Source organism: Callospermophilus lateralis, chromosome 11 (genome assembly GCF_048772815.1).
Source record: "Callospermophilus lateralis isolate mCalLat2 chromosome 11, mCalLat2.hap1, whole genome shotgun sequence".
NCBI classification, from domain to species: Eukaryota; Metazoa; Chordata; class Mammalia; order Rodentia; family Sciuridae; genus Callospermophilus; species Callospermophilus lateralis.
Genome location: NC_135315.1, coordinates 48,611,376 through 48,637,117, shown reverse-complemented (window position 1 = coordinate 48,637,117; position 25,742 = coordinate 48,611,376). Strand labels below are relative to the sequence as shown.

Below are 25,742 nucleotides of genomic sequence, written 5' to 3'. Positions count from 1 at the left end.
GCTGGAATCCGCAGAAGCCTCCCGCCACCGCGGGGTGGCAGAGTTGGGGGCAGGCTAGCCCCGTGGACCCCAAGGGATGGCCCCGCCCCGTGGCCGTCGGGAGGCCAGCCGTAGGGGGCGGAGTTGTCGCCGCCCCCCATCTCGTGGAACTGCAGCCCCTTCTTAAGCTCGGAGCTTCTGGCTGCCTCTCATTCGTTGTCTCCTGCCAATCTCCCGCGCGATGGCCTCGGCGCTGAGCTATGTCTCCAAAATCAAGTCCTTCGTGATCTTGTTCCTCACCCCGATCCTGCTGCTGCCACTCATCATTCTGATGCCCGCCAAGGTCAGTTGCGTCTCTCGTCAGCCCGGAGGAACCCCGGCGCTCAGTGCCCTATAACGGGCACGGAATTCCGGGAGCACTGAGCTGCAACGCACGGACTCCCCCCCGGGACAGCTCCCCTGAGGCGAGCTCCAGGTGCCACATGGGAGGTGACCTGCAAAGAATCCTGAGGGGTGCAGAGACCAGATCCCAGGGCACAAGAACCGTCCGGGCAAGCACAAAGATCTAGACGTGAGCACAGATCTTAGCCACACAGACTCCAGTCAGAGGCTTAGCCTTTGGCTCATACTCTTCCCCCAGAGTGCATAACCGCTGTCCCCATCTCTCCCCAAGATGTCACTCATGTTAGCAGGGACTCTGAGTGCCTCGCTTCTCCCTCCCTCTGTCTTTTCTCTCTTTTCCCTCGGTGAATGGACACTTCCCAGCTGCAAGTGTCTTCTGACCTCAGTGGGGACCCACACAAAAAGACCATCCCTTAAGTGATTCCTGAGATCTGCCTTTGCCACTCTCTGTCCCCTTTTGGGACCTCAGTTTTCCCATCTGCGATCCATATTTCTTTCCGTCTCTGAAACCAGCAAAGCCACATCTGATTCAAAAGTCCTGCTCCAGGATGAAAAGCAGGTCAGAGTTGGTCTCTTTGCCTGCTGCCTGCTGTGGCTGTGGCAGGAGGTGGGACATGTTCCCAGAGCTCACGCCTTGGGTGGCATGGTCCTGGGTAGCAGGGAAGCTGCCTTGGCCTCCTAGTGCTTCTGGGAAGGAGGGAGAGAATGAATGAATGGCCTTGGTGGCGGGGTGGGGGCAGGGTGGCCTGCTCAGCCTGGCCCAGACTCAGTTGTGCTGTGCACAGCCAGTTTGGCAGAGGCCCGAGCGCTTTGAAGCCTTTTGTGGCTGCTGGCTGCTCCTTCCTCCTTCCTTTTTTCAATCCTTTCACTCTGAGCCCTGACAGGAAACCTCCAGTTCCTGTGTCCCCTCCCCAGGCAGGTTTGAGAAACAGAACTCCTCAAGGGATGCTCCAGCAGGGATCCTGGAGGAAAGGGGTGCATTGGGGTATCAGGAAGCCAACCTGCAAAAGAACTGGATTTCCACCATTCCCTTAATCTCACGACTTTAGCCAAGTCCCTGTGTTCTTTGGGTCTTGGTGCACTATAATGGGGTGGCTTGATTCTGACACTTGTTTTGGTTGTCAAAAGAGATTGTTAGTTCCTGAGATGTAGGAAGAAAGACTGGGAGGAGCCCTTGGTATAGTGGAGCAGAGCCCCTGGATGGACCAAAGACAGCAGATTGAACTCTGACAGCTCTGTACACCATCAGTGAGCAGCCATAGCTCCTCATTGAAGAGATTTGTGGCTATTACTGCCCGTGGGAGGGAGCCAGGCAGGAGCGCTGTGATTTTAGTTCTGCTGGCAGGAATAATTATAGTTGCTTGATTGACCTTCCTGCTCTGGGGCAGTGTGACTGAGATCCCACTTGCACCCTGGCACACTCTCTCTCACACACACACACACACACACACACACACACACACAGGTGGGTCCTGAACTGAGATCCCTACTCAGACTGTATGTGCATGTGTCAATTAACCGCCCTGGCAGTGAGGCTTAAGGGAAGTGAGTGCTTAAGAGAAGAGAGGAGGAGACACCAGTGATAGTTCTTCCAAGGCTACCTTCCCATGGCTCCCTGCAGCCCATGCTGGGCTGGGGGCTTGGAAGCCTGGGTCCCTGGCTTCTCGTTTTCTCCCTTTGTGTGCGTCTGTTTTGAGAGTTCCCTGCCCTTACCCTTCCTCACCCTCCATGTCTTCTCACCTCCCACCTTGTGCAAGGAAATCCAGAGGTCCAAGGCACAGAAGGAGCTTGGCAGCCTGGGCAGCGCTGTCCTCATCCAGTGGCGACTCCCAGGTCACACCGCCCTCTGCTGTTGCTCAGCCAGTCTCCTCCAGGCTTTCTTCTTTCTTTCCTTTCATCTACCTTGTTTGCTTCCTGGGCTCATCTTTGTTCTGCTTTTTTTTTTTTTTTTAACTCTTTCTCTTGGTCCCTTTAAAAAAAAGTCATTTTAATGAAATAAGTGATGAACTTATTATATCATTTACTTTATTAAAATCATAAACAATTCTTTTTTACAAGTTTATAAAGTATAAAGTAAAAATGAAAATGTCCTCAAATCTCATGACCAATTAATATTTTGTTAGAAATCTTTCTAGAAATAAATCATTAATCTTGTCTCATTAGACACACACACACACACACACACACACACACACTGACAGAGAGAGAGAGAGAGAGAGGGAGAGAGAGAGAGAGAGAGAGAGAGACTGTTTTGCCTATATATGTATTTTTAATACAACACATTGGTGGATACAGTCATGTGTCACATGGCAATGTTTTGAACAATGCTGGACCACATATATGACAGTGACCCCATAAGATTGTATCACCTGGGGACATCGTGTTCAGCCTAGTTTCTGTTAATGCCCACTGTGATATTCACACCATGAGGACATTGCCTAAGGACACATTTCTTAGAATGTGCCCCCATTGCTAAGCAATATGTGAATATGTGATTGTCATCATATCAACAATGACTCCTGTTTTTATTCAATTGTGCATTTATTCACATGTGCACTCAGTTGTGCACATGGCCCCACTATGTGTTAGGCTCAGTGCTGAGTACTGACTTTTAAATCCCATGGCCTACTTTTATCTCTTCTCTAGTGATTTTTCCAGCCCCTTCTCAGTTGCAGGAAAGTGTTCTGAAGTTGTACACCAAAAGCCAGGATCCTCTCTGAAGGTAGACTCTACCTCGTTCTTCGGGGTTACCACCCTCTTCCTAGCCTTGGCCTCTCCATTGATGCCAAGGGAGCTTTCTGGAAATAGGGAGGGTCAAGTTTGTTGTCTGGTATTATTAGTCAGGCCTGAGGCACTTCCTAGACTTTCTAATAGTGTAATTGAGGTGAAGGAACAATTTTCCTTGTGTCCCATCCTCTTTTCTAATGTTTATTTCTGGTTTCTCCAGGAGCTCCCAATGAAAATTGGTTACCTGTGTCATCCACTGCTTCTAAGTTTAAATAATAAAAAATTACCAAGGTCTTTCTGAGTGCCAGTCATTAAGAATAGGCCCTCTGAAATCCCCAACTTATAGATGAGGACATGAAATGACTTTGGAGAGGGGCTGGGATTGGGAGCAAAAGATGTAATTTATCAATGACACTGTTTAGAGTTACTATCATGTGATGATCATAAAAGCAGACTGATTTTTTTTTTAGTAGTATTGTTTTAAAATTCTCTACAATGCACCCTCTTGCCCACACCTGGAGGGAATCCCTCCCTCTATTCATGGCACACCCCTGACCCCAAGGCTCAGAGAACTTAAGTGACTACTGAAGGTCAGATAGTGGTGGACACTGGACATTGATCAAGTGGGCTGGTGGCAAAGCCTGGCTTCTAACCACACTGCTATTCTGACTTAAGTCCAGTGGCTGTCAACCAGCATTGATTCTGTTGGGGTGAAAGGAAAGGCTTCCCTTTGTGCTCTGAAGGTTCATTGCCATGAACTGACAATAGACAGATTAAATAGGAGAAAAGATATACAAATTCATTAGGTGCATGGAGGCAATCACAAAGTGTGATTTCCCTATTAGCCCAACACAGTTTTGAATCTTATATACCCTCTTCCATAGGGGAAGGGTACAATAGAGAATGTAGACAGTTTTTAGGGAAATAGTAAATGATTTTTAGGGGAATTCAGGGAGCTTGGAGAAATGTACAATGTCCTGACATAAAGTTCATTGGGCCCATAGAGCATACAATGGGTTGTAAGTGATTCTCTTCGGAATATTGAATGGAACCAAAATAGAGGACAATGCTGTGTGACAAATGACTGTCCATCTGCCTTTCTTCTGCAACATGGGTTCAGTTAATGAAAACTCAGGGAAGGAACCAGAGGTGGTTGTTTCTTCCTTGGTGGGATGGGACTTTAAGTAGACATGGAGATGTCAGAGTAGCATCCCTTCCTGCATCTGCTGCTCTGAGTTTCTTAAATTTAAAATAATCAGCATGCCAGGGCACCATATTTTGGGGGTGACAGTCTCTGGACTTCTTCAATCATCTGTCCTCTTCACAGCAGGGGACAAATGATGGAGTGGCCTTTTTGAAGTTGCAACCAGTCTCTTGGGTGGGAAGCAAGGATGCTATTAAACCTCACGGGACAGTCTTAGCAACAAAGAATCATCAGACTTAAAAAGTCAATGTGCCAGGGTTTAGAAACCCTAAACTTTCCTGCTTGGAGCAGTAGGAAGGCATCCTGAGTTGCTTGTGGGATGCTGAAGAAAGATTTATTTCTCCTCTCAGCTGATGCTATTTGGTTCCTTCTCTGAGCACCTGCTTAGCATCTACCAAGTGCTGAGACTATGCAGGATGCTGAGGACAGACTGAATCTACAAATATTGCTTGTTTCCTCAAATGGCATGATTGAATGGTGGTGCTGGGTGGGGGCGGGGAGAAGGTGAAGAGAACGATGCAAATCTAGTGTGTGTGTGTGGGGGTGCTTCAAGGAAGGGCACAAAGCAGAAACAAAGAACAAAGATAGATTGGTCATTTTTAAGATGCTTTCTTTGAAGGTGGGGACAGGGAGTCAGAACAGTAGAAAAATAACTGATTGGTAAATTTCAGGTGACTATTTTGTAAGGACTAAAGGAGAGGGAACTTCATTATCATTCAGATTGAACTTGGCCTGTTTGGGAAACTTGGCTCTTATCTCTCCTGATTTCTCAGAAGATCAGATAAGAACTTGGTTTGGGTTTGATGACATGAAACCCCAGTACGAGTGACTCCAGTCTGATTTTTGACTGGTCTCTTGGGACCTGGTGTAGGAGGCTGGTCTAAAACAATGGTCTATAATTTTTAAATAACAGGATAAAGGTAGAAAAGGGGACGAGGCCTTCGAATAGGAGAGAGAAGCCTTGGTGACTGGTTTTGTGGAGGGGGCTAGAATGAGGGGGAGGGCCAGTGAAACATAAAACAGCTAGGGATGTAGGAATTATTGTCCACATTTTAATAGGTGACGAAACCGAGGGCCAAGGTGGTTTAATGACTTACTCCAAGTCCTACAGCGAATGAGGGCCAGGATGGCAGGGGCTTGCATTGGAACCCAGTTCTGCCTCACTGCAGAGCTAAGAGTCTGGTGGCTAAGTGGCTAATGAATGTGACTTAACCATCTGTTAAATTAAATATAAAACGAGACACCTTTGTAATGGGAGAGATGGTGACTAGTCCAAGGTTTGAAAAGATGAAAGAACTTGCCTGGGACCACGCAGCTGGGAAGGGGAAGACAGAGGGTGGTTAGGGGTGGGGCTGGAGTTTTCTGATGACAAATCCGGCACCCTCCTCACCGTCCTGAGCCTGGAGAGCTGTGCTGGCAGAGGCAGGGCACAGGATCCCTCTAGCGGAGTCCCCGCCAGCTCCCTTCCCCTTTGGTGGGATGGGGCGGTGGGGGCAGTGAGGCTCCTGAGGTCTCAGGGCAGTCTCTTCAGTTTGTCAGGTGTGCCTATGTCATCATCCTCATGGCCATTTACTGGTGCACGGATGTCATCCCGGTGGCTGTCACCTCCCTCTTGCCTGTCTTGCTCTTTCCGCTCTTGCAGATATTGGACTCTAAGCAGGTGAGCCGACTCAGAGGGTCCTGGTGACTTCCCAGTTCTCTCATGGACCCCTTCCTTTTCCAAGCCCCTCTCTGGGAGGCCTGGGGGTGGGGGTGGGGGTGGCCGGATAAACCCCACTGGTGGATTCTCCTTGGTGTGAAAACTTACTGCCCCAAGCTGCTCCTGAAGTCAGCATTTGGCCTGCTTGCCTGTCCCTGGTGACAGGTAGCCCTGAGCCCAAGCAGTAGGTGGAACAATCCTCCTGGGCCCTCCATGCTGCCCTCTAGGTGTGTGTCCAGTACATGAAGGATACCAACATGCTGTTTCTGGGAAGCCTCATAGTGGCCGTGGCCGTAGAGCGCTGGAATCTACACAAGAGGATCGCCCTGCGCACCCTACTCTGGATAGGGGCCAAGCCTGCACGGTAATTAAGTCTTCTCTCTCTCTATGGCCGTGTGGCTCTGTGTGGGCCCCCAGGGCTAGGGAGTGGAGTTTGGCATAGACCAGATCACCCCCAGTCAGTGCAGGAGGGCTGGCCACTGCTTCTCGGGGCATGGCAGGCTGGCCTCTGGGTGGGGCATGTTCCAATCTTAGCTGGGAGGCCAGGTGCCTGAGGGGTGGTTGCAGGTGGTAAACAGCGGTAGGCAAAGGTTCTCTGCCTCCGAGGGCAGACTGGCTAGTAAGAGCCTTTGCAGGTTCCAGAGGTTTCCCAAGAGAAGTGGCTATGGGGTTCCACAGGGACCGAGTTGGATGGAGGTTGGAAAGCAGACCTGAGATGGTTCCACTACTCAGCTCAGAGGGAAGCAGAAAGGTCTTTCCTTCAAAGCTGGGCTGTCTACCTGAATGGGAAGCTCCTTACCTCACTTCCCCCCACATCTCTTACCTCCCAAGATCCCCCTTCCAATCACACATAAGCTATTCCTGCCATCCTATGAGGCTAGTATACTCTAATTACAATCATAATGGCACTGTGGATGTCTCCAAGGCCCCAGGCATGACATTGGGAACTTATTTATCACCTTATTTAACTCTTATTACAACTCTGAGTGTTGGGGATTATGAGGAATCTGGGGCAAAAATTGGGGAAATGACTTGCTGACAGTCACATGGGGGTTGGACTCAGTATGTCTGATAAAGACTGTGACCCTCAAATGGAGAACTCAGGGCGCATGTTTTGAAAAGATGTGCTCTGTAATTAATGGTGCATTCTCCACCCAGTCCTTGGGAGGCAGCTGTGGGTTAGTTCACAGTAAATACCTCCTGAGATGTCCATGTCTCAGGAACTTAGCTGGGCCATGAGCACACACAGATCCTAGCTGGCTTTTCAGGTGACCATGCCTGGGTCTCCCTTGGTGCCTGCCACTGACTCACCTGAGCAGAGAATTCTGTGAGTCGCTGACTTCTTCGTGGCATAGATCTTCTCTGGTGATGGGTTTATAGGGTCAGATCACAAACCACTGTATTTTCTAGAAACACAAGTGCTCAGGAAAGTGGACCTTGGTCCCCTCAGCTTTCTGCTCTTGGAAACTTTAAGTGGCTAGCTTTGGGCTCTCAGCAGGTGGGAAGCCACCATAGCAGCCTTTGCAGGAAGCTTTGTCTTCTCTGCTCCTTCCTGCCACCTGGATCCTCCTCGGAGCCTGGCTTCCAGCTGTCCTGGGGTGGACCTGTATGCAGAGGTTTTCTTGGTGCCTTGAAACTTTGTGTAGAAGCCATGGTCCTTCTGAGACCACCTGCACTCACCAGACTATCATCTCCTCCAGGCCTGGATTTCAGTCTTTGACTTTACGGTCCATGAGGTCAACCTGTATGGACATCAGCTTGAGCCTTAGTGTAGCTCAGTCCCCAGGTCCCTTCTTCAGGGTTCAGCCCTCAGGCACATTAGTATCCCCAAGGAGGAGTCTGATGGCAGAGGGCTTTAGAGACCTAGAGCAGTTGAGTTCCATTCAGCCAGCCTCCCCGAGAGCCTTCTGTTCCTGGTATTGTGCAGCTGGGGTGTGTAGAGCCATGGAGAAGAGTCAGGCCCTATCCCCACTATAGCCTAAGGAGAGAGCTCACATGGAAACTGGTCTCCCAGTGCCACTAAGTGATGAGTATAGAGGGAGGATGGAGAAGTATGTGACAGCCCTGCTTGGTACACACTTGGAGGTGGCCACAGAGGAGGGTTGTTGTCTGAGTCCACTTGGGGGGGAACCAAAAGGAGCTCTCCAGGTGGACAGTGGGGTGAAAGGAAGAGAGGGAGCAGCTGTGGAGAATGAGGGTTTATAAGCTAAGGGAACATATTTTCTAAACACTGTTAGTTTAATCTGGTTTACTACAGAGTAAGACAAGCAAAGTGTGCAGGTACAGGGAGCTGGCCGGAAGAGGGCCAGCCATCAGGAAGGTCACAGTTCCCTTAGCTCCTCCCCCCCACCCCCTGCTATCCCTACCTCTCCAGGCAGATTCTGCATAGCTCTTCTGAACTTAATAGAGGAGAGCTGAGGCTGAAATGCAGCTCTTTTCTATACACATGCCTGCACACAGGGGTGCTCCAGCACACCCCTAGGGTCATACTCCATACTGAGTTGACACCCTCTGAGTGTTTATGCCTTTCCTCCTAGCCACAGCTGCCTCTGGAGTCTCTTGCTGTTCTATTAGCCAGCAGAGTAGGTGTAATGTTTGAGAGAAAGGAGTAGCAGGAAGGGAGGAAAGAGGGTAGGGAGGAAAGAAGGGAAGGAGGAAAAGAGAGAAGCACCCAAACTGTAATCCTCTATTGGAATATCCACAGTCTTGAATTGGCCTGCAGGGTTGGATCTAGCTTCTGGTTGCTCCTGGGGATGAAGGGGGTAGGGAGTGGGGGATTCTCTGGCTTTCCTCCCTGCCCCGTCTCTGCAGGCTGATGCTGGGCTTTATGAGCGTCACTGCCTTCCTGTCCATGTGGATCAGCAATACAGCCACTACGGCCATGATGGTACCCATTGTGGAGGCCATGCTGCAGCAGATGGAAGCCACAAGAGCAGCTACCAAGACCAATCTGGAGGCACTGGAGCTAGTGGACAAGGGCAAGGCCAGCGAGTTGCCAGGTGAGCCCCAGGCTGGGTCAGTGCATGCGCTACAGTCCCAGCCTTCCCTTCCATTGCCAAACATTTTGGCCACCTTCTAATCCCTTCCTCCTTCCTGGAGCCCAACTCAAAACATGCATAGAGAACAATATTAGGAAGTACTGTTTTCATAAGTTTTAGAAATGTCAATTTTGCATCAATTGACATTTTGCATAAATGTTCTAGGAGAGCTATAACACTTCATTTCCATTAGTAAAAGCTTATAATGGGGCTGGGGATGTAGCTCAATGGTAGGGCACTTGCCTAGTATGTATGAGGCCTTGGGTAGCATCCCCAGTACTGCAAAAAAAAAAAAAAAAACTTTATAACTGGGAACTCAGACCCATGATTGATGTCCTGATTACCCGACCCTGGGTGGGGACCTGGGGCTACCGAGGTGACCACCAACTCTTGTGGAGTCCAGTGGGATGGCATCAATGGTTCCCTCAAACAAATCATCTGACTTGGAGGAAGCCATGGGCAAGCCATAAACCAGATGCTGAGGGAGCTCAGAAAAAAAGGAGAAGCCTTGTTGGGAGGAGAGACACTGGAGGTCGATTTACATACCCACTAGATGCAGGGAGCATCTCGAGCAACAGCGAGGAACCAGAGAAGAGGGGATATGCGTCTCAAGTTGCTGATTTGGGGGCTGAGAGTGTGGTTCAGTGGTAGAGCGCTTGCCCAGCATGAATGAGACCTTGAGTTCAATCCCCAGAACTGGGAAAAAAAAAAAAAAATTGCTGGATTTGACAGGAGCATGGAGAAGACTTAGGGAAGTCTTGGGAAATGACCGTGGGAAGGCAGATGGAACCTGACCATGAATTTAGTTCGGAAGCTGAGGAATGCATGTGGAGGGACCTGCCAGGGGGTGGGGGATGTCCCCTTCCTCAGGTTAGGAGCAGAGTCAGGATCTGAGGTTGGCTGGGTAGCCCCCCAGTGACTGGCTCAGCCAACATTGCTGTGCTCACCACAGGAAACCAAGGGATTTTTGATGGATCTGCCATGGAGAAGCAGGAGGACCAATACAAGAAAAGCATGTGCAAGGCCATGAACCTGTGTGTGTGCTACGCAGCCAGCATTGGGGGCACGGCCACCCTGACTGGGACCGGACCCAATGTGGTGCTTCTGGGCCAGATGCAAGAGTGAGTCACTGGCCACAACTTCAGAGAAAACAAAGTGGGCCCTGGGGCTGGAGGGACCCCTACTCACCTCTCCCACCTCAGCTGGGCCCTGGAGCTGGGAGGCCAGGAGGAATGGGAAGATGTGTCCCATCTGGCCTCTATGTCCCAGCACCGCTGCAACCACTCAGAATTACTCAGAGGACATGGGAACCTGTTGCCAAAGGAGTTAATGGGCAGAGTTGCTTTCCTCTCTTGGAGTGAGTTCCATCTTTCTTTCCTGGGCTCAGAAATTCCAGCTCAGACAGGGACTGTGAATTGAATTCTCAGCTCAAGTCATGGGAGATGACAGTGTAGTCACAGATACCTGAGTTAAAATTTGCAGGAATTAGACATCTCTAAAAGAGTCTCCCCCACTCCCTTGACTCACAAACATGGGGGTTAATGGCAATGGTCCCAAGATATAGAGGTTCTATAGATGGTATGAAGGCTTGGGGTTGGGTCATTTTTTACCTTACCATCTCACTCACTATAACCCCACTCATTGTCCTGGAGGTGACATATTCCCCGTGAGGCTCCAGGTGGACCACAAGGGTAGTTTGGAACTTTCCAGCCTTGTCCAGAAAGGGACACAGGCCATGAGGATTCCCTATCTGTGCCAGCCTTGTGCTGGGTGGGGCTGGGATCACGGAAGTGAGAGAAGCCTGGGCCCTGTCTGGGGCTCTCATGGTCTGCTGAGGGTGCCAGATGCCAAGGAGCTACAGGTGGGTCTGGTAAATAAACACGTTAATTGAGGTATGGATAATTGGCAGGTGTTGGAATAAAAAATAAATGCAGACAAGAGCCATGGTCACGGGCAGGGAAAACTGCTGGCACAGGAGTTGGGAGACAGAAAAGATAGGACAGCAGTCCTCAGGGCAAATACTGAGGTTCAACAGCCAGAGTGTTTTTAATCCTGAGAGGGTTTTCTCTAACTATATCCTTTGGCTTCTCCCTGCAATTCCTCTGGGAAAAACAGCCTGTCTGGGCTGAGTGGGGAAAAAAATCTGTGTCTGCTTTGACAACCTTGGGCTACCGGGGGCCTTGGGGCTACTAGTACCAGCTTGGGTTGGGAGGCGGGCCTAAGGAACATCTTTTTGTCCCACCCTGGGAAATGTTTTTGAGATTCCTTAGAAACCTACAGGGTGAGGGAGTTACAGGCATACATAGACCCCTGAAGCTGTCAATCAAATTACATGCATATGTTTGCAAAAGTGTGCTTGTCTTGAGGGATGGAGTCATAACTTGATGAGATACCTAGCAGAGTTGGGATTCATAGGAAACGTTTGTTGGTCATTCTTCAACCTTGTCTTGTGCTCTGGCCTCCCCACTTGATCAGAGCATAGTGTTACAAGACAATGAACTTGGATGACTAGCCCTCAGGAGGATGTGGCCCTGAATCCTACCCATCTCTCAGGATCCAGCTACTGCTAAGCCTCTGCTCATTGCTGGCTTGCTCTGCACAGCTCAGCCTGGGTTGAGGTGTAGGCCAGTATCTCTCCTTTCAGATTGTTTCCTGGCAGTAAGGACCTCTTGAACTTTGCCTCTTGGTTTGGATTTGCCTTCCCCAACATGCTGATAATGTTGCTGCTTTCCTGGTTGTGGTTGCAGTGCATTTATCTGAAATTCAGGTAAGTCAGAGCTGCTCACAAGATGCCATCCAATTGTGCCACCACATCCCTGCAGAAATGTCCTCAGTTCTGGTCCTGTTTCTGCAGCTCTATCTCTAGCTAGGCTGCCCTCCCATTCCCACCATCCCAGGTTGCTCAATGTGGCTTTGTGCACATTGCTCCCTCTGTCTGGAAAGCCATTCCTGCTTTCCCAGTTGCTCACCTCCTCAGCCTTCAAGGTCAATTCAAGTGCTACTTCCCTGGCTACTCCTTCCCTGGCTTCCTCTCACCTCCATTTCATCTCAGAGGAACACTTGCTCCCTCCCTCCTCTGAGATGCCCCGGGGCATATCTCAGCCCTATCCCTTGCTACCTGTCTGTGTTTCAGTGCTGCTTCTTACCGTTGACCATGAACTCTTCCAGGGCCTCTCTGACCCCGGCACCCAGCATAGCTCCTGGCCCAGGGAGAAAGAGCAAGTATGCCATCGACTTGGGCTAAAGCAGAACTTTGACCCATGTGAACAAACTTTCACTTGGCCACCTGGCTCCATTAGACCAGGTCACAAACAAAAAACAAAAAACAAAAAAACAAAAACCCTCCTGATATCATCTAAATCAGTCCAAACCCAGACCTTTACCAAAGGCCTATGATGTTCCCAAAAGATTGCTCATCCTGGAAAGTTTACCTTCCTCTTCCCAGCAACTGTCAAGTTCACCTGGAGTCAACCTTCACCAGGGCCAGACTTTGGACAGAAACCGTGACGTGCAGCTGACAAATACCTAAAAAAAAAAAAAAAAAAAAAAAAAAAGTTGTTATTTTAAAAGACACGAATGTATCTGTGGCAAAAGGTGATCTTGCCACTCTGGGATGAAAGTACTCAGCTAGGAGCTAAGTGTGTGTGCTATGCCCTACTTCACAGGGAGCTTGAGTCAAGTGAGATGCAGGACCGTATAGGACCAGAGGAAGGGACTCAGAATAAAGGTACAGAAATGCCTACTCAAGCCTGTAACTTAATGGGGGAAACAGGTGTTTTTCTTTGTTTTCTTCTGAAGGAGGAACTGTTTGGAAGCTGCCATTCAAAATTTGCTATACATGTTCAAAACAGTCACTTTAATGATCATAATAGTAGGCAGGGCTCCATTCTACCCACCCTGCCTGGGGTCTAGTCCCCCACTCTCTGAGAAAGAGACGCGCTTCCATGATCACCTGCTGCACAACTTGACTTTGACAGCAGCTTTCTTTGCTCTTCTTTCTGAAACTGTGCAAGGACTAAAGTCCAGCTGGTTTGCTCATAACAACCAGGGAGGCCTGTCAGCAGACAGTCCCCAGGACCTTCTGCAGGGGACACCTGTGTCCATTCATGGGGCAATAGAAATATCAATGACTAATGTTTAATCCAGTGCCTATTATGTGCCAGACCCCATTTAAACACTCTACATTCATGAATTTGTTTAATCTTTACAACAATCTGTGACGCAAATATTATTATAATTATTATTGCCAATTTGCAGATGAGGTAACTGAGGTCTGCAGAGGTTAAATGGCCTATGCAAGTTTGTGTGGCATGGAAGTAGATGGCCTGAAATTGGAACCCTGGCAGTTTGGCTCCAGAGTCTTTGCCCTTGACCTACAATCCTACATCCATCCCCTCCTAGGGAGGTCAAAGGTTGCTGTGCTGAACTGCCACCAAGCCAAGCATGACCGGGTGTCAAGTACACTAGTAGTGGTCTGGGTGGTGTCCCTAAAGCTCAAGGACCAAGTAAGAAGAAGGAACTGACCTGGTATCAAGACCACAGGAACACAGTCAGCCTCTCATTCAGCAGCTGAGGTGGATACCAGGCACCTTAGGAACTCAGCCAGGAACCTGCAGCTACAGTTCACCCAGCCTGGTGCAGCCTCCCTCTGCTCTTCTGGGCCATCAGGGAGCCTGGAGAGCAGCTGCCATGCAGCATGGGGACTTTGGGAGCCTGGTGGTGGTGGAGGAGCTGGGCAGCCATCTGATTCCACCCCTCCCCTACGTGCTACTCTAGCTTGGACACAGAGCAGAGGGTGGGCTCACAGGTCAACTAGTTTCAGTTCCAGATCTTGAAGGTGGAGGACAAGCATTTTCCACTTGGCTGGAATGGTGGGGACAGGTCATATTCTGGTGCAAACCAGGACCTGGAGATCCCCCTCTGCTTCCTTGGCCTCTGGGACCATATCACCTAAGGATGAGGAGTGCATGTCTTCACCACAGGAACCACCTCTACAATCTAGCAAGCCTCATCTCACTCGAGTTTCTCATTTGCATGGCTATGGAGAACAATGTCAAGCTCTCATCCTCTAGCCTAATCCAGAAAAACTGTCTTGCTGAAATTATGGGCAGCTTCCTGGCTACATTCTGCCAATGGGGCCACAGACCCTCCCCCAGGACTGCCAAGAACATGGGATATTACTGCTGGCTGGCACCCAACTGTTCCAACCAGGCTAAAAAGGGGATGAGTGCTCTTCCCAACCCCTGCCGTATAGAGGCATATGGGGGCTCAAAGATCTTGTGCCCTCTCTTTGGCTCTGCAGCATAGTCAGTCCACATCTACCATGACTCATCATAGTGAAGGCCGTTCTGCTACAGGATGCTGTGGTCACCACCCCAGTCCCTGGGCTCCTGCAGGCCAGCTGAACCCATGTACCTGCCTCTCATGCCAGCTCAGCAGTCACCTGATGAAATTAACCCATTAGCTAAATTGCTTAACATACAAGGGTCGGAAGGCTTGGTGGCACCAGTATGGGGTGCCAGGGTCAGTGACTGCATATTTGATGCGGCCCCAGAGTCTGTAGCCACTGTGTTGTTGGGAATGTATTACCAGAACCAGATGGGCTCAGCTCCTTATGGCCTGTCCTTATTGTTCCTTATTGCTGGACAGCTAGGAATACCAAGGTCACCCCTTATTCTGGAAACCTGAGGCCCCTGGCACAACTCCAAAGTCACTAGAATGACAGGTGGCAGCAGTCCAATGCTTGGAAGAACATGGACTCTATGGAGCCAATGAAGGTCCCCTCCTATGTCATCCCCACTCCTAATGATCTCATGACCTGGGACTTTGCCCCATGTCCAGCAAGGAGATCCCAGCTGACTGCAGACCTGAGAGTCCAACACTACTGCCCATTTTCCTACCTCTGAGCACCCCAGGAGGCCATGTCCTGACGTCCTAGTGTCCCTGTGCTGCAAGCCATGCCACCATTGCCAGCATGACTCTCATGATCTCAAAGGTGGTTCACATCCAGCAGTGGATTTGGAATCAGCATCTATTCCACCAACCCCAGCCCTTCTATGAATCTTGTCTTAGGCCCCAGAAGGACTGTCATGGAGAAGGCTCTCCAGGGACAATGCTCTTGGCATTCTCTGCTCCCTTCAGACCGACAGTGGTAGGAATGAGTGAATAGAACCCTCAAAGAGTATCTCAGGGCCTGCAGCCAGTGCACCAGTGGCCCCAGTTACCCCTTCCCTGCAGCTGAGTGACTTTCTATACCGCCTCCACAAATCCTTCCTCCTTCCTGCACCTCCATACCAATACCACAAGTGGGAGATTCTGCAGGGCAGCCTGGCAGGCCCCTTCTACCAATGGGCCATCCAGTAATAGTCCCGGGTGATTTCTTTCCTGCTCCAGCAAGAGTTAGCTGCTAACTCCAGAGTCTCCTGGATCCATAATCCCCCACACACCTTCAACTCCTGTCCCCTCCTGGCCCAGTCTGCTGGGATCTCTCCTTGCTCCCTGTCCCCTCCTGAGTCACCTTGGTGTTGGAGTCTGTCATTTCAGGACTGTCAAGGGCTCTGGTGAGAGTAGGAGGGCTTGGGAAGCATGTGAGGGAAACCTGCCCCCACTCTGGGCAGGTTCCAGAACTTTTTCTGGCCTTCTTCACTGGTGACCCAGAAGCAGTCTCCAGGGGACCAGGCACCTTTGCTAGTGACAGCCTGAGCTCTGCTTGTTTCTGCGTGTATTCTCCTGTCCACTCCCCTGGTTCTGCCCTGCCTCTCATCCTTCTGGCCATCCTCTCCTTTCCTGCCTCCACTGTCCCTAAGACCTGCATCCTCATTGGTGCCATCTCAGGCTTCCTCTAGGAACATGCCTTAGCTCTGGAGGTGCCCCTGGGGCATGCCCTGGGGACTCAGCCCTTTATCTCTCCACAGACTTTCCCCATGACATCCTGGGAAGCTGGGGAGGCAGATGAAAGTGTAGAAAGAGGGAGAGAGGGCTTGCCCCGCCATGTGTCCTTCTGCCATATTCTGCTGCGCAGCGTTCACGCTCATCTTTGTATTCTCTAGCTTTAAAAATTCCTGCAGCTGTGGGGTAGAGAAGACTAAGGAGAAGGCCGCCTACAAGGTGCTGCGGGAGGAGTACCAGAAGCTAGGGCCTTTCTCCTTCGCGGAGACCAATGTCCTGATCTGCTTCCTCCTGCTCATCATCTTGTGGTTCTCCCGGGACCCCGGCTTCATGCCCGGCTGGCTGTCGCTTGCCTGGGTGGAGGGTGAGAAAAAGTAAGTTGTTCGATTGGCTAAAGCCCCTGGCTTAGTTCATCAGAACCAGAATGCTGTTATTCTCCATCATAGGTGGCCAGAGGAAGGTCCAGGGTTGGGCTTTTGATTCTGGAATGGTGGGTTTTATGACTCATTTTATTCTGATGGATCTTCATGATAAAAATGCAGATAGGTTTGTTTCTTCAGCATCCTCTCCTGTAATGAACTGAACAGAAAATACCTGGTCAGGCAGAGTGGCCTGAGAGTTTCTTGGGCTAGGAGTAGGTCTCCTAGAGTAAAGCAGGAATATGTAGAATCTTTCCTGGCTCCGATGTTGTCCTCGGAGGGAAGGTTGAGAAACTTGTAAATCCTAGGAAAGGCAGGAGATATAGGAAGAGAGATGACCGCCTGAAACTGGATATTCCATTTTGATCTGCTTGGGTATTCCAAAAAGACCTTGTGGGCACCCTGGTGAACATGCAAGTCTAAAGAACCTGGTACAGAAGTCCACCCATGGAGCAATGCAGGCTAAAAGAGGGAAGTGGGATGCTGAAACTCATCCAAATTACGTGCCCAAGAATGTCAGCATCTTGTTTTTAGCCAGAACATAGTCTTCTACACCACCTTGACCTTGGCTTTGGGAGCTTCAGTTTTCACACCCAGTTGAGCCTGATTCTTCGTGTAGGAGGATTTAGACACAGAACTGACAGAGTCAGAACATGTTTCTTGGTTGACTGTCACTGCAGCAGCCGAGCTGGGCTAAACCCCTGTGTCCTCTTTCCCCCCTAGGTACATCTCTGATGCCACCGTGGCCATCTTTGTGGCCATCTTGCTTTTCATTGTGCCTTCACAGAAGCCCAAGTTCAACTTCTGCAGCCAGACAGAGGAAGGTAAGGCCTCTCTGTCCTGACCTCCCAGTTCATCAGGATTGGGGAGCTGGCAGTAAATGATTATCATAAGATAGGCCCTGGGCCTAGTGGGGAGAAAAATCTTGTTTCACCAACCATGTTAGAAAAGCTTAGGGAGATGAGATTTTCAAGTCAATTATTATTTAGAGCAAAATCTTTTCTTTTTCTTTTTTTTTTCTTTTGTACCAGGGGTTGAACCCAGGGGTGCTTAACCACTGAGCCGCCTCCCCAGCTCAGGGCCTTGCTTAGTTGCTTAGGGCCTCCCTAAGCTGGCTTTAAACTCTCAATCCTCCTGCTTCAGCATCCTGAGCCGCTGGGATTATAGGCGTGTGTCACCATGCCTGGCACAAAATCTTTTCTTTTTGTGCTTTTTAAATATTTAAAATCTTATTTATATCACACAGGGACAAAAACTGTTTTGGATTTCCCTTAATGCCACCAGTATTTTTTCATCTCTTCCTGCCTGTCTTTGTTAATATAAGTTATGTAGTTATAATAAAAAGACATGCAATTTGAACCTTATTTCTTTGTTGTTTAGGATCTTTGTCTTAATTTGGTACTATTCTAGAAATATTTGTCACTATGACCACGGTCTCCAGATTCGCTCTGTTTAATGACAGCATCCTATCGCCTGGAGGGGCTGTGCCCATTCTCCATCTTGGCCCCTTTGAATTTTTTGTTAGTATAAATCGATGTTTTCTTGTGCATAGCTTTTCATTTGGGGGTATTTTTCTTTAGGATAAATTTCTAGCCATGATATAGCTGAGTTAGAAGAACATAAATGTCTTAACGGCTTTTAAAATGTTGGGCCAAATTGTTTTTTCGAAAAGTTTGTTCCATTTTAAAATGCCAGCACGGAACAATCTTACCAAACCCTCACCAGCAATGGTTACAAGTATTATCGTAAATTTTAGCTAATTTACAGATATAAGCTGGTATCTCATTATTCTTTTTGGCTTTATTCTCTTTTGATTATGACTCTTTTTTTGTCTTCTAACACTGTTCTTGGCTGTGTGTGTGTGTGTGTGTGTGTGTGTGTGTGTGTGTGTTTGCCTTTTCTTCTCAGAAAGGGAAACTCCATTTTATCCCCCGGCACTGTTGGATTGGAAGGTGACCCAGGAGAAGGTGCCATGGGGCATCGTGCTGCTACTGGGGGGCGGATTTGCTCTGGCTAAAGGATGCGAGGTAACTTCATCAGCCATCACACTGCCTGGGGCCCTCAGATTCCTACCAGGAGGGAGGCCAGAGGTGCCACATTCCTGCACTCCTCCATCCCTGGGCTCCTGTATTTCTGTCTCCTCCACAAAACTGCACATGCTGTGAGGGCAAGAACTTTCTCTGGTCATCTGAGAACCCTGTACCACAGACAGTGCCTAGAAGGGAGAAACCCCTCTTGAGTGACTACAGAAATGAGTGGATAAGTGACCTCAGTTTTCACACACTCACACAGAGGCCAAGGACACACTGCTGGGCCCACTTTGGGGTCTGGTAATAATAATCCCTGCTTTGATTATCTTAGGGAAATCTTTCCTTCAAGTCCTCATGAATATTTTCAGCATTTCCTTTGATTCTTCTATATGGATTCTCTCATTGTCCATGGTTTCAAAATTTCAATTTTTTTTTTCTCTAGCTAAGTATCTAACAACATAGGGGAGGGGAACAGCTTTTAAGGGAAAAATACATATCCCAAAAGGTACCTTTCTCTACCTTCTTTCTTACCCCTTGGGGAAGAAATGAGACAGAGGGAGATGAACTAGCTCAGTGCTGCTATTCTCCCTCCCTCCCTCCCTCCATCCCTCCCTCCCTCCCTCCCTCCCTTCCTCCCTCCCTTCCTCCCTTCCTTCTTTCTTTCCATCTATCCAGGAATGGAAGATAATAGATAGGCTTGGTCTATCTTGTATTTTCTGTTTCTTCAACATCTAGGACAGAATCTGATATGTAGTGGATGCACACACACACACACACACACACACACACACACACACAGAGATATCGATATATATGTATATTGTCATATATACATATATGACCAAACCCAGGGCCCCATGCCTACTAGGCAAGTGCTGTGCCACTGAGCTACATCCCTAGCCCAATACATAGTTTTGGGATGAGCAAATCCATCCATCAAGTCGCCTTTCCACCATTCATTCACCTACCTGTTCATTTCTCCATCTATCATTTTTACATTCCTCAAACATTCCCATTACATCCCCCTAGTGTTAGGTTAGTAGGGATTATGGAGGAGATTGAGACATGGCCCCTGTTTTTAACACTTCATAGCTGAGGTAGGAGGGTATATCTGGAAGGACATTTCAGGAGGAAGTGACTCACGAGCAAGGGAAAAACACAAGGTATCTGGCTCAAGAGCACATGAGGTTGGAGAAGCCTTTGTCCTGGGGTCTTGAATTCAGAATGGCGCATGTGGACTTGACTCTGAAGGTAGTGGAGGTTCCGCTGAAGAGGAGAGGCCAGGGGAGTGACTTGGCCTCATGTGCACTTGAGAAAAATCTTTCTGATGTTTGAAGTGGAGACTTGGGGTAGGCGGGAGTTGGGGCAGGGCAAGCAGATGCTCTGTAGTCTTCATCTAACTCAATCTGAGATCAGCGGACTTCTAAGTCATTCTCTCCTTCACACCTTCCCCCCCTTTGGCCTGATTTCCTTCTGACTTTTTTCCCACTCAGTCTCCTTTGCTGACTTCTCCTCCGTTCTCCCTGAATTATGATTGTTTTCCCAGGCTCTGACCTGTATCTCTGATCTGTTTACTTTTCATTCTCTGCCTGGTCAATCCCTTCTCATCCCAAAGTTCTAAATTTACACCCAAATTTCTGGCCCAAATCATTCTCCTGGGCTCTAAGAACTGTGGGAGACTGAGAGGAGAATGGATGTGAGTGAGATGTTTTGGGTGATGTGGTGACTGGGTGCAAGGAGGAAGGGGACAGAGACCCGTCTGTGTGACTCCCAGACCTCTCGTTGGACAGCAGCAGATGGTGAGTCCAGAGGGAGAAATGGATTCTGAGCTAACGAGTTTCAGGTTGGAGCATGTTGAGCATAGTGCTCACAGGACATCTGGGTGCGAATATCTTGAAGGCATATAGATGTTTAAATGCAGATAGTAGACCAGCTGAAAAGAAAATAAAGATTCAGGAGATTGCAGAGTAAGGATGAAGTGGGGGTGGGTGAGATCACTTATGGGATGTGTCTGAGGGATTGGAAGTAGAGAATGGGCTGAGCTCCCCCACACCCTGGCCCTGGAGAAACTGTAAAGCCCTGAAGTCACTGGCCTCCTGCTGCTTCCCAGGCCTCAGGACTCTCCGAGTGGATGGGGAAGCAGATGGAGCCCTTGCAAACAGTGCCTCCTGCAGCCATCACCTTGATCTTATCCTTGCTTGTTGCTGTGTCCACGGAGTGTACAAGCAACGTGGCCACCACCACCCTGTTCCTGCCCATCTTTGCCTCCATGGTAAGTAGCCATGCTAGTGGGGGTGGAGAGGGTGGTATGTCATTTCACAGGAAGCTGTCAACCCATGATGATATTCTGGGTCCCTAGACAGGTGGTAAAATCAGGCACCAGAGCTTGACCAGGCTCAGAGAGCTGGATCTGGCCCTGGTTCTGACCTAGACTTGCGTGCCCTTGACGACCCTGGTCCTGAGGCCCTCACTGTTTTCTATTTCCTCTTTGTATTTTGTCTGTTGGTCAAAGCACCAAATATGGACTTTTTTTTCTCCTCCTTCTTCTCCTCCTCCTCCTCCTCCTCCTCCTCCTCCTCCTCCTCCTCCTCCTCCTCCTCCTTTTTTCTTTCAAAGTGCTGGGGGTTGAACCTAGGCCTTGCACATGCCAGGCAAGTGCTGTACACTGAGCTACGTCCCCAGTCCTTTTTTTTTTTTTTTTGTATTTTGCGACAGGGACTTGCTTAGTTGCTGAGGTTGATCTCAAACTTGCAATTCTCCTGTCTCAGCTTCCTGAGTAGTTGGAGTGTCACACTGCACCCAGCATTGAACTTTATAAATCTCACTGGATTGTTTTTCGAGCTGGGGAGACAGGACTTGTGCCCAGGAGGAGGGGCCAGGATGTGGTTGCTGAGTATGTCACGAAGGTGTGCAGTAGGACTGCAGAGCACCCCTGGGAATACTATTGACTGGGACTCCTTAGGAAGAGACCTTAGAGAAGGAACGGCTTGGGGATGGGTAGAAGGGAGAGAACATTCTAGGAAGATGAAGCAGCCTCTGAAGGAGAGGTATGGCAGGACTGAGGACTCCCCACAGCTTTGCTTAGAGAGCTCAGGGATGAGAGGTCCATGTGAGCTGAGCCAGAGAGGTCGTTGGTGGTAGAGAAGGAGCCTACTGAGTGCCAGGTGGAGCATTCTATTCATGCGCAAGCATGATTTTGAACGGGAATTGAGAAGAAAACAGAACTAATAGAAAAATCAGCTCTTATCATTTCTCACATTTCTTTTGTCCTTCATTGCAAAGCAGTACTGCCCTCAGGGGTGGTATGGGAAGAGCCCTGGGCTTGGAGCCAAAAGACCTGAGTTCCCCCAACACATCCCTTAAGATCTTTCCTCCTAGAGTTGTGCTGGGTGTCTGTCAGATGGGGCTATGAAAAGCCTCTGTAGACTGCAGAAGGAGCGTGGGAGATGCTGTAGTTATTCTGGAGCCAGGAGACAGACTCACAAAAGGCCCAAACAGACCATTGAAGTTGGTAAATTTCCATCCAGCTGCCTGGGCGTCCAGGTGCATAAAAAAGCAAACCTAAGTGGTTTTTTCTTTCCATTCCAAGTGAAGATGAAAGTGTTAAAAATAACAAGGTGGCCTCTCTTCTCCCCCTAAGCAGGCTGCCAAGCAGATGCCAAGGAGGAAGAGGTGGAGAAGGAGAGGGATGATGCGGTGCAGGGCCTTTTGCTAATGGGCGTGTGTTGGGGGTGCCTCCTTGGCTTTGACATCTCCAGCCCTTGCTATGAGCACCAATGGCCCTAGCCACACAAATGCAGGCTTTAGCCCAAGAGGGTGGCTGGGCCCTTTGGAAATAAGCTTGTCAAGAACCAGAAACCCTGAATTAGGTGTCCCAGAGCTATCTCTAAGGCCCCTATGCCCCTGCCTGGGCACCCATGTAGGAAAGGGAAAGGTGGTGGTCATCCAGCTGCATTGTCGAGGAATGAGGGCTGCAGACACCATGTGCTAGACAAAGCCAAGGGAAATGAAGATGTAGAGGGGGATGAGGACACAGCCTGGCCCTATCTGAGACCTCCCAGCAATTCTCAAAAGGTACACAGCCTTTTCAGAGGAGCTGTAACCTTAATCCTGCTCAGACCCTTTGTCTGGGCAATTTCCCATCTGGGACTAGGTCCTAGGAAAACAATAATCAGAGTTGCCTGTAAGTGCCGCAGGCCGGCTGCAGCAAAATAAACGCAGGGGGGGGGGTGCGGCGTGACGAACAACTTGTGTAGATTGATACAGCAGGAGTGGAAGCCGTTTATTGTAGGACAGGAGTGGTATTTATACATTCCACCCAGCTTATCTTAATTAGCATAAACTAGATACATCAGTCAGCCAATAAGGAATCTCCACACTTAATGGCTTGCTGGTGTTACTTCACAAACCACTCCCTCTGGCATTTTGCCAGGCGCCATCCAGACTTGTTTACAGACTCTAACATTTCTCTGGCAAAATGCCAGGCGCCATCCTGACTTGTTTACAGACTTTAATAGACTAGGTCCTAGGAAAATAAATCAGAGTTGCCTGTAAGTACATCATTATTACAATATGTGGCACTGAAATATTTGTTATAAAATATATTCATAATAATAGGGGGTTGGTGAAATAAATGACCACATGTTTGTATAATGCAATACTATCAACCCACTAACAATCAGTTTTGAAGAATATTTAATAAACTGGGAACATGATTATGCTTTGATTGTTTCAAGTTGAAATGTAATATATGTAATATATATGTTATATATATATGGCTAAAAATTGCAAAATTAATATAGAAAAGTATACCGACTCTAATCTTCTAGCCTCTTTCCTAGAGACAAGGTGTCTTAATTTCTTAGACATTTTTCTGATTATATTATACATATGTATAGTACACACATACAAACATACATCTTTTGGGGGAGGGTAGGAGTACCAGGTATTGAATCCAGGGGACCTTAACCACTGAGCCACATTTCCAGCCCTTAATTTTTCTTTTTTTAAATTTTATTATGAGATAGGGTCTCACTAAGTGGCTGAGGTTGGCTTTGAACTTGAGATCCTCCTGCCTCAGCCTCTCAAGGTCGCTGGGATAAAAAGTATGCATCATTGCACCAGGAATACACACTCTTTTCAAAGAAATGGGACCATTCTATGGACATATTATAGACTTTAATTTTTTTCTTTTGAATCTAATTATAATTATAATTTAATCTAATTATAATTTTATTAATCTAATCTAATTATAATTTTTCTTTTGAATCTATTTACATCTGCATGTTATTCCATCTTTTGTATATACTGTATTTTATTTGATCACCTTGCTACTGATGGCCATGGAGTCTGTTTTCTATGTTTTGCTGTTACAATGTTGCAGTGAACATCTTTGCCTATGTATTTACCCTCACATGCATGATAAAGGTTCATTTTAACTGATATTACAATTAATATCATTCATTCTTCATCAGATACCTAATGAGTGCCTGCTCCTGTGCTTTTAGAGTAGCTGAATTTTAAATGTAGAATGAAAGAAGTGAATAGCAAATTGCAGACATAAAATGATCACAACTGTGTATAAAAACACATGCATCCATAGATGAGGAGACCCGGTCCCTTCCTTGTATGTTCTTTCAGTCTGTGATAGGACAGAAAGAGATGTCCACATGGCATTGTGAGATTCAGTGCAATCCAGAGGTCCAGCATGGTCTTTGGCACATAGCAGAGGTCAAAGGCATAAATGGAGAATGAATCGTGGAGATTCAGACAGACTTCTAGGGGGTGGGGGACCTTTGAGCTCAGCCTTCAGTGTTCAATAGTGTCATTGGCCAGGGAAGTGGCAAAACCCAGAGCAACCAGCAAGACAAAGGCTTGGAAGTTGGAACTTACCCGGTGCCTGCAGGGAATGCTTTTTTAGAATGAGGGCCCAGGAGCTTTTATGTTCTGTGCTGTGAGCTTCTGTGCTGTGTTTCTCCCCAGTCTCGTTCCATCGGCCTCCACCCACTGTACGTCATGCTCCCCTGCACCCTGAGTGCGTCGTTTGCCTTCATGTTGCCCGTGGCCACTCCGCCTAATGCCATCGTGTTTGCTTACGGACACCTCAAGGTTTCTGACATGGTAACACAGCTGCTTTTGTTTACTTTTATGATGCTATTGGTATAAGGGATGCCCCATTGATGAATGGCGTGTGAGTTTCCAAAGGATGGTATGTGATTTGGAAATACTACCGAATGTCCCAACCTATAGTCGTTATTGGTGTTTATAATACAACTTTTCTTTTTTGAAATGATCTCAAACTTCATAGGCTGTTCTGTCCCCAAGGTGGGTAATAGAATCTCCCACTGAGAGAAGCCTCTGTAGGCACCAGGGGGCCCCGGCAGAGCGCTTGGAAGAGGTGGGGGACTCACATGGCCAAGGTTGGACTTCACAGGCCAGCAAGATCCCTGGGGAAAGTTGGGGAGGTGCAAGGCTTATATGGGGGGAAATGCTAATGTAGAGGTGTAGAGGTGTCTGAAGAGGTAGAAGAAGTGAGGGGTGGGGGAATGAGAGACTACGGATTGGAAGCAAACGCTGTCACAGGAAGAATTCTCATCGCCTCTGATGGGGGAAGGGCAGCTTTGCACAACTCTGGATGAGGGATGGGCAAGTGGGTGAACCAAGGAAACCAGAAGCAAAGGTCCCTATATGGGACCAGTCAGTTGTTAGTTAATGTGGAGCCTCCATTGGGTATCTTTTGGACTTCATGGAGCATTTTTTACAAAGAAGGTCGATCCCCGAAACCATGGATTGCAAACCTGATTCCAGTCCCCTGTAAAAAGTCTACAACAGGACATTGAAACAATGGTAGAAAAGAACACAGAGACAGCATTGGAGAGAGCTAGAGGAGGGCCACAGGGAAGCCAGCATTTGTGGGGCAGTTAAGGCACTGGGGTGACCACTGAACCTAGAGTCACACCCCAGGCTCTGCCACACTCTCCCTTAGTGGCTGTTGCCTCATGTCACCTCCCTGAGGCCATTTTCCAATGCCCACTTGGACATAGAGAACCCATCTGTCTTGGCGTCCCTCCCAAGGACACTGTGAGCATTTGATGACAATTAGGGACGTTGAGGCCTAGCAAACACCTCTCCAAGAGGACTGGTTCCCAGTGTCCCATTCACTCTGTCCTGACCACAGGCAGACCTGAAGGGGCTGACTCTGACCCTGTTTTTATTTTCTTCCAGGTGAAAACAGGACTAATGATGAACTTGATTGGAATCTTGTGTGTGTTTTTGGCGGTTAACACCTGGGGACGGGCCCTATTTGACTTGGATCATTTCCCTGACTGGGCTAATGTGACACATATGGAGACTTAG

The 25,742-nt window shown here is 48.6% G+C and overlaps 1 protein-coding gene across 5 annotated transcripts; it reads left to right on the top strand.

Annotated features, from left to right (window-relative positions):
* Window positions 1-220: 220 nt before the first annotated feature.
* Slc13a5 (solute carrier family 13 member 5) lies at window positions 221-25,742 on the top strand. 5 transcript variants are annotated; one of them, XM_076870593.1, is made up of 12 exons: window positions 221-322; window positions 5,844-5,972; window positions 6,239-6,375; window positions 8,874-9,010; window positions 10,002-10,170; window positions 11,694-11,816; window positions 16,099-16,311; window positions 17,080-17,180; window positions 18,265-18,383; window positions 20,497-20,658; window positions 24,369-24,506; window positions 25,611-25,742. In XM_076870593.1, exons 1-12 carry the CDS (start codon window positions 221-223, stop codon window positions 25,740-25,742), a joined length of 1,662 nt encoding a protein of 553 aa, XP_076726708.1. The 5 variants fall into 5 exon arrangements, with proteins under 5 accessions (XP_076726708.1, XP_076726707.1, XP_076726709.1 ...); XM_076870592.1 differs by having other exon boundaries at window positions 8,823-9,010; XM_076870594.1 differs by lacking the exon at window positions 5,844-5,972 and having other exon boundaries at window positions 8,823-9,010.

Coding starts and splice junctions, on each gene's coding strand:
- Slc13a5 (XM_076870592.1), top strand. CDS start 221: ATGGCCTCGGCGCTGAGCTATGTCTCCAAAATCAAGTCCTTCGTGATC. Junction 323..5,843: donor TCATTCTGATGCCCGCCAAG/GTCAGTTGCGTC, acceptor CAGTCTCTTCAG/TTTGTCAGGTGTGCCTATGT. Junction 17,181..18,264: donor CTGCAGCCAGACAGAGGAAG/GTAAGGCCTCTC, acceptor TTTTCTTCTCAG/AAAGGGAAACTCCATTTTAT.